General features: G+C 39.8%; 1 protein-coding gene across 1 annotated transcript; it reads right to left on the reverse strand.

The window, feature by feature from the left end:
* Positions 1–3290: 3290 nt before the first annotated feature.
* Positions 3291–5553, reverse strand: LOC148008076 (uncharacterized). The gene is made up of 2 exons (XM_087674504.1): positions 5278–5553; positions 3291–4535 (listed from the first exon to the last, which is right to left on the reverse strand). The coding sequence occupies exons 1-2, from the start codon at positions 5338–5340 to the stop codon at positions 3399–3401; spliced, it is 1200 nt and encodes a 399-aa protein (XP_087530630.1). The 5' UTR covers positions 5341–5553; the 3' UTR covers positions 3291–3398.
* Positions 5554–8795: the final 3242 nt, after the last annotated feature.

The following is an 8795-nucleotide window of genomic DNA, read 5'->3' on the forward strand; positions in this document are numbered from 1 at the left end:
TCATAACCGGGCGTCCACTTGGCAGCATTTCTACGAGGAGGGACTCATCATGGAGAAGCAATATAATCGTGCCATGAGGATTCCACCACCAGAAGAGGTATGTTTTATTTTTTACATGAAAAGTATAGATCAATATGATTTATTGTTTGTAATGGTATTTATATACTTTAATCCTTTGTGTAGGTGAACCCTGATGCAGTTGAGGATAGCGAAGGGGGAACTAGCAGTAGCGATGGCGGCAACGGTAGCGGCACAGGCAGCGGTGGTGGTAGCGATGATGATGCCTCTTCTGAGGAGATATAGAGGAGCCCCATGCATGCATGCTTCCCCTTGGCTTGTAATTTTCATTTTTGATATGTATTACTTTCAGCTAGCTTGCGACCATGAGGTCACAAGCGCTATAACTCATAATGTAAAAACGTTTCATCTATATATATGAAATTTCGTGTGCTACATATATTGTTTTGTTTTCAGTATCCAATCTTTGAAATAATCTTTCTCTGTTTTCCCTAAGTATACAATTTGATGTTGATGGAGGGGAAAAAAACCAGAGAGCATGTGGCTTGCAGCCACATGCTCTCTGGTTTTTTTCTCATACCTCTGTTTTGCGCATCTATCAGCGCGTCTAAATTGCAGGATAAATGCGCGTCTATTATCGTCAAAAACTTTCAGAGTAAACGCGATTATAGACGCGTAGATACATGCATGTATAGACACACAATATGAATATATCCACTTTTTTATAAATATGATTATATATTTATGTAGCACGTTTATATCTGCGTCTATAGCCACGTCTAAGTGTGCGTCTACTTCTCCCTATAAGTGCGCTTTTAGACGCGATTTTGTAGACGCGAAAATAGACACGTTAATAAACGCGTCCGACTTTTTTTTCACAATTCAAATATTGCATCTACAAGCGCGTCTATGGAGCCTTTTTGTTGTAGTGAGTGAAGAGTTGCCAGCATGCAGAGGCGCGACGCATCGAAATGGAAACCATGGGATTGTCGCATTACAGATCGGGCGGCAGAGAGTCGTGGGAGGTAGAGTTTGTAAGTATATTTTGATTTCTAGTTTTTTAAAATTTATATTTCTTTCAATTCTTTATATAATTTATTCTAATACATTGTGTCTCATAATTGTTTGTATATATCATAATTGTTTTGCAGACTATTATCGTTGGTAGGATACCTATTCCTAGAGAGGTAGGTTACCATATCGAGGCCATAACCGTGCAGCCACATGGCTTCACTTCTATGAGGAGGGTCTCATCATTGAGGAGCAATACAACTGAGCTATGAGGATTCGACAGCCAGAGGAGGTATGTTTTTCTTACTTTCATATTAAAATTATAGCTAATTATAACTTTTTCTTTGCAATTGTATGTAAGCAACCTTGATCTTTTGTGTGTGTAGGCGAACCCCGATGTGGAGCATAGCGAGGAGGGGGATATCGACACTAGTAGCCATGGTGGTGCTAGCGAAGATGTTTCTTCTTCAGATTCATAGAGGAACACCATACCTCCTCTATGGCCTTGTTTCCTTGTATATCTATTATCCATCTTTGAGCCTACTGCTTGCGGCCACGCTTTAGGTCGCAAGCACTTAAACTCCCCGTGTAAATGCGTTTTATCTATAATGAATACATGGATTTTTGTTTTCAATTCTCGTGCCTTTAGATCCATTGTGTTTTTCCCAAATCCACAATTTGATGTATGGGAGGGGGAAAAATAAACCAGAGAGCATGTGGTTGCTCTCTGGTTTTTTTTTTCCAGTTCTGTTCTTCGCGTCTAAATTGCAGAAAACGCGAGTCTATACTCATGTATAAAATACAAAGTACACGCGCTTATACACACGCTATCTAATTCAAATTTAAAAAAAATTAAATATCTTTAAAAAAAAGAGATTTTTGGTTTTGCGTTCGCGTCTATTAGCGCGTGTAAAAGCGCGTCTATGAACGTGTCTATATGCCCGTCTAATTTTCCATGTAGACGTGCTGGTAGAAGCACAAAATAAATTAAATAAACAACAATTTTGGTTTTCCTATACGCTTGTATTCATGTGTGTATATGCGCGTCTACCGTGCGTCTATTGGTGCATGTAAATTTCCTCATACATGCGACTATAGACACGAAATGGTAGACGCACAAATAGACGGGCTGGTAGACACGCCCGTAAGATTTTCTCTCAATTCAAAAATTGCGTCTAAAAGTGCGTCTAAGAGGCCTTTTTGTTGTAGTGCATGTGTGTGTGTGTGTGTGTGTGTGTGTGTGTGTGTGTGAGGTATTTTCAAGTTGTGGGTTCTTTCATCACAACTCTCTTGCAAATTTATTTCCCTCTCTCATAGATTTCAAAAAAGATTCTATTGTTGTCTTCTTTCTCTCTTTCATAGATCTCTATGGTTTCTCTTAGTATCATGAGTGGTAAATTTTAGAAATAGTACCAAAAAAAAAATGTGAGAGCCGCTTTAGTCTCAGTAAGGCTTTTGGTGCTTTGACAGGAGGCTAGGTAAAACTTTTCTTAATAGATAGAATAGATTCATTGAAGGTTCTAACAAGAGGCCATCCAAACCATATTGATATAAGTTGCACAATTTCGTGTGTAGAGCTAGACACTTGCCATTTCAGTTGGGAGAGAAGTATTTTATCTACTCATTTTGGTATCTAGTTACCGTAAGTTAGTCTCTTGACAATCCAGTCACCTATGCAAAAAATGCTCTCACATTTGATTGAAAAATCGCGATATGTATATAATATCTAAAAATGGAAATCCAAAATGTTGACATACCATTGTCTTTAGTCAAATTAGTTTTGGATTTATTGTTGCACCATGCTCCTTATGTGTAGACAAACACAACCTGCTCAATAGTTTACGTTCACCATGCCTTATGTCACACCCATAAATTGGTACATTATCTTGTGATGTAATTGTCTATCAATGCTTATAAGTTCATCACAAGACGGATCTTATATTTGCCTTGTTATGCTATGTCGTCATCAAAGATGCAATGTACCCCATATAAAGTATAGTAATATGGGACAGCTCGTTCATTATGTATGAATCTTGCAAGCCTTACCATTACAGTTCGTAGATGCTATAATGCAGTTCTCCTTACTTATTTAAAACGTTCAAAAGAATGCTAAGTTAATTCCCAAGACAAGATATATTGGAAAGAAGCAACAAGCTAACAACTACAAAGGTTAGGAAAGAAACTGAAGACTTAAACCAGAATTGGAAAGAAAGCCAAGTGAAAGAGCACATAAAATGAAACAAACCAAGTGAAAGAGCACATAAAGTGAAAGAGCACATAAAATGAAACAAACAAAGTATAAGAGCATATATGTAGATGAAGCTGAGCTGAGTGCCATATTAGTATCTGTGGCCTCTCTCGGTGAAGGATCACCACCACCACCATCTCTTCAACTGATGAGCCTTCTCTCGCTCCTTCAGCTCCTTCAAGTGGTACCAATACGAGGCCAGCCCAACGGCAGTGACGAGGGTTGAGGAAGCGAAGACGAAGGCCACGTGGCGGGGCCGGGCGGCGATCCTGCCGGGGACCACCTTGAGCTTCTTGACGACGCGGGCGTTCACATGGGACACGATGGCGCTGCCAGATCGCTTGAGGTGGCGCGTGAGGCCGTATGACCTGGCAGCACTGCGACGAGACCGATCATAACGATGATGATGGTGGTGCTGCTGGCGGAGGTCATGATCCTCATCATCATGATGCCGAATACGAGAGATCACAAAATGCTGGCGATGGCCAGCATCATCATCATGGTCTTCTGGCCACAGCTTGTGGTCTGCGCCGCTCGATTTAGTCTGCTGCAATATATTATGCGGACGCTCCCTCTCTGCATTTATATGGTACTGGCCGGTGGCCGTATTATTGCAGTCAGCGTCAGCTGGTAATGCAGCTAGAATATCGTCGGCAAATTGGGGCGCCTGATGGGCTGGTCCTGACCCAATTGTTTGTTTATTGGCGCTGATCAGGCTGCCAGCTTCGTCAGATTTAGTGATATATGACCTGGACGGCTGAGATATTATTGTGTCGGGCTGCAGCGCCTGGTCATAAAAGAGCTCCTGATCCAGGCCTTCTGTGGAGGTGTGGACGCTCATGACGCTGGGCGTATAAGACGTTGTTGATCTGTTAATCTTAGAGGAGGAGCTGCTGCCACTACCGTGAGTAATATCATTATTTTTAGGATTTGTACTTGTTTGCTCCCCATGCAGGCCGTAGTCCGCGTGAGACCCTAGGCCTCCCGTTCCGACGTCTAATTCTGTAATCAATACTCGTTGATGCTCACGAAGGTGCTGATCACCGGCCTGATTCTTGTCTCGTATGGACATGTTAAGTGTAGCTTTAGTCATCCTCTGCTCTTTTTCTTCCAAGTCATCCGCTCCGCGGGCCAGAAGCTCTTGCATATTGCGCGCCGCTCTGCTTCGCGTCGTAAGGGTCGTCGGCGGCAGCAACTGCAGCTGTTTCCTTCCATGCAGTCTTGTGTATGTCGTGCTATATTGTTGATCCGCGAGCTCCTTCAAATTTCTCATGCAAACAAAAAACAAGTCTGTTTTAGACGTTTTCTCACATTAATCCACATTTTTTTCTCGAAGTCCCCCAATGTTCTGAGCTTGTGGAAGGGAGCCACCACATACACTACCCTGCTTCGGCCACCATATAATACAAGGCTGCTGCGACACAATAACCTTGTTGCAAGGGGACAAGGATCGTAAACACTGTCGCACTCGTTATGCTAGTCCCACCGCAACTAGGGAACTCCTATCCATCACCAGCCTCTAGTTTTAGTCGGGAAGCGCTGTGCACATAGCTAGGTGCGGTTGGCGGGCCATGCTGTGCAAACCCCAACCCCAGAAAAGCTCACACAATGTGAGAATTGTAGTGGAAATTTGTGTGAGACTTCTTATGCATACATGGGATGGGGTAGTCCGTTTTTAGGGTTCATGTATAACTTTGACACGCTGCTCATGATGCTGAAATAAGCAGGAAGAAACACCATAGAGTTTTCCGAATAGAAAATGTCTAAATAAACTCGTCGTGCGGGCACTACCACGCCAAAGTAACTGCACCAACGAACTCCTCACGTTAACTGTCCTACAATGTGTAAATAATGACAATTTCTCACAATGGAAAGAGTGTCACACAATGCAAACGAGTGAAGCTTCTAGTGATTTCAGCTTTTTGTGGATCAACTTCCATAGAGATGGACTCAGGAGAACATTGGGAATCCAGTGATCAATAAGCTAGAACGGCCTGTACCTGATCTTTCCTAGGGCTGGTATGCCTTCTCGGCGTGCGACGTCTTGACGGATCGGACTCCATAAATGCATTTGGCAGCCTCAACCGATCATAGATACAGAATCTGCAGAGCGACTCTTAATTCCCGCATTCGTGTTGAATGAGGCGTAACTGTTGAGACGTCCGGTCACCCATTGCCGACGCGAATTAGGATATTGACATGGGCTTCTGTTATTATAAGGGCAATCGTAGAGCAAGTGCACAAACTAGTCTGCGAGAAAACCGAATGATCTCTTTCTCTCCACGGCTCTTCGTTCCACGTCTACGTCCCTTCACCGGCGACTCTTTGCATTAAGCGCCAATAAGAGGGCCTTCGCAAATCAACGTCGACAAACAATGCCCCGCCCGACCATTCAATGATTTGTAAAACTAGTCATTCTCGACTACGACGACAAAGCCTGCCCTTTAGAAGGACGTCGACATGCAAAAATTTTCAAGTTCAAACTTTAATGCTTAAATACTTTAGCCTTACTTATAATTAAAGTTGACTCGGGAGCTAGGATTGCTGTCAGCAAACTGGAGAGAGAGGGACAGACAAACAGACAGAGAGAGAGAGAGAAAGAGTGCCAAAAACTCTGGTTTCGTCGTACAACTTAAGTGACTTGTTGCCTCAATGTTATTTGAAATTTCTGCTACCTCCTCATTCTTGGTTCCTATTTAGAACTTCTTGCATCCTATAGGCTTGAGGCTACGTCAAGGCTGCCCTTCAAGCTTTAGGCTTTTTGCATCCTACGCCCCCGACCCCCCCCAGGACCTGCAGGCTGCCCCCTTCAACCTAGTCGAGGCAGAAACTCCTGGGCATGAAATCTCCTACAAGTTGGCTGCTAGTAGCTATTCTCTCTCTCCCCCATCTGGTGAAGATAAATATCAGTATGGGCCCTAGATTTTTGCGGATGTGTCGGTTCTCTTCCGGTGACTTGCCCGTAGCTTGATTTTTTATATTTATTTGAATAATTAATTTAGATGATGCATGCCTGTCATCATATTCTCACACGGGCGCATCACAAGGAACTTTCAATCGTTCCCCACATAGGCAATTTGGTGAAATATAGGAAATTCTCCAATATTTCCTATGTAGACAAGTACGTATTCCCCATCTATAACTAGGAAATTGCATTCCCTGCATCTTATAATAGGGAATTTAGAGCATTCCCTACATTCCTTTGAAAGTCCTTACGTTCCCTACATCTTATAATAGGGAATATAGAGCATTCCCCACATTCCTTTGAAAATCCCTACATAAGGAATTATAAGGATGTGATTAAAGGTACTTTATAGATGTATAACTTATAACAAGCCTACATAGATTTGGAAATCATATATTTTCTATAAGTTGTAGGTCGTCATGTTTATGAGTTTATATATTTGTAACATACGTTTAAATAGTGCACAACATGATTATAAGCCATGTAGCTTTAACCCTATTACTTAGTGAAAAGTTACACAGTATGAGAAATTTTCCTTGGAAAATATAGATTATTTAATACAATTCTTACAATCTACCTTGATGCATTTTATTAAATTTGAATCGTTTATTTATTGTTCATTGTAGCTCCTTAATATTGCAACCCTTTTTAATCAACTCGATTAATTTTGTTGGATTTGCAATATTGATGCCCACTTTTGCATTGAGATTTGAAAAAGTAGAGCAAGTTTCATCTTGTGAATATGATTTGATAAACTAGACCAAGTTTGGATCTTGTGCCCAAAAGCTTCATAAATCATTTGACAATTATTCCACATAACTTCCATTTAGAGGGTCCTCCAGTATGAGGTATTCCTATTTATGAAATCAAATAAATATGTTCATGGTCTAGAGTCAAGTTCTCATGCAAAGAGTATGTGGTAAATTCTTATGTAGCACTTACTTTCATAAGTGTAAGTTAATATCTTATTGAAAAATTACTACATTCACTTCACATATGGCATCTTAAAGTCAGTATCTCATTGAGATGCAGAATACTTAGTATACAATACTTGTTTTCATTAGGCAATACTACTAAGTATTAATATATCAATATGTACATCCTAGAATATATATTAATATTATTCCAAATATCAAGTGTAGAAAATCCATTGGATATCTAAAGAGTTATTTAAGGGGTCAAAATAGTTGACAGCTTTAAGATCAAAATTTGTTTAAAACTTTAAAGGTGAAGATAAACAAAATGCATAGTTTTGTGATGGATAAAACTCTTGATAGTTAACCATGTACTAGTGTGAATATAAACTACTTAAAAATATCCAATTTACTAACAATATTTATCACTAAAGAAGTATAATTAAAAAAACTACTAGATTTGGGATTTTTTTAAAAAGCACATGTTAACATTGAACCCAATTTTTGAAAATAAGTAGTTTTTTCATGATTTTTTATGAAATCTCCTTGGGAGAAACATGCAACTTACCCAAAAGATTTGCAACTATGCTAAAAACTCGAGTGTTGCTTGACCTATAGCGGCTCCCTCATCCACTCACCATATTTACACTCAACATCAACTTGGGGGTTGATAGACTTACGTGATAAAACTAGCAACATCAACTACATGCTCAAGGGGAAACAATCTTCATATCAAACTACAAAGAAGCAGCTTTCCTATGCCTTAATTTCCCTTTGCCCAATGGTGTACTCTTACAGACATCTCACCTCCCTCAAAATCCCTTTTCAAGTTGTGAGGATATCTAACAAGTGCTACAACCCTAAGCCACCAACATAGATAATTGAACTCTCCTCCAAGAAGTATTCTTAAATCTTTCTATCCAATGAGGATCCTTCTATCACTGAATCTAATGTTATTAGACTCAACTCAAACTCTAGATGATATCTTCCTTTTCTTAGGTTTTGTAAGCATGTAAGAACATTCTCAAGTCAAAACACCTAGAACTAGTAGGTTGTTCTTGATTCTCACAATATTCTTCATGCAATCAATCCCTCAAGTGAAGAGTCATCACTCTCTTAATTCAAGATACTAATCTTTCTCTTTTTTAAGAATTGAACCAAAAGAAATTTTGGACATGGCAGCAACTCACTAAGACAACTAGTAGCTAGACATCACCACATGATATATATCACATTTGCCACACGAGATATAGAGCATTGTATGCATCTCAAGGAAAGGACTATTCATTGTATGATCAAAAGATTGTTCCACATGAAGTCTCAAAGGCACCAAATTTTCTTCATACCTTAGCATTGACCTTTATAATTTGAAAAAAAGGTGCACCATATTCCATCACAACAAAACAAAACTCTCACATGTACTTTGTCATCGTATGGAGTAATGTAAACGTTTCCACTTTCAATAAGTTTCCAAAGAAGGCAAGATGAACCATCATAGGCATTATAGAGCTTCAATATCACCCTTATTATGATGAGTACATTAAAATCATTCCAATCTTATGTATGATAGAAGAACACATATTTTAATATTTTTATAATAAAAAGATAAAAATGATTTGACTCTTGTAGTAAAAGATTA

This window comes from Lygodium microphyllum, unplaced genomic scaffold (assembly GCF_053477565.2).
Source record: "Lygodium microphyllum isolate KBCC unplaced genomic scaffold, Lygodium_microphyllum_v1.1.10 scaffold_453, whole genome shotgun sequence".
Taxonomy (NCBI): Eukaryota; Viridiplantae; Streptophyta; class Polypodiopsida; order Schizaeales; family Lygodiaceae; genus Lygodium; species Lygodium microphyllum.

Excerpts from the sequence above, each read along its gene's own strand:
- LOC148008076 (XM_087674504.1), bottom strand. The coding sequence starts at position 5,340 with ATGGAGTCCGATCCGTCAAGACGTCGCACGCCGAGAAGGCATACCAGC. Across the intron at positions 4,536-5,277 it reads CCAGCCCTAGGAAAGATCAG|GAGCTCGCGGATCAACAATA; the intron begins GTACAGGCCGTT and ends AGAAATTTGAAG.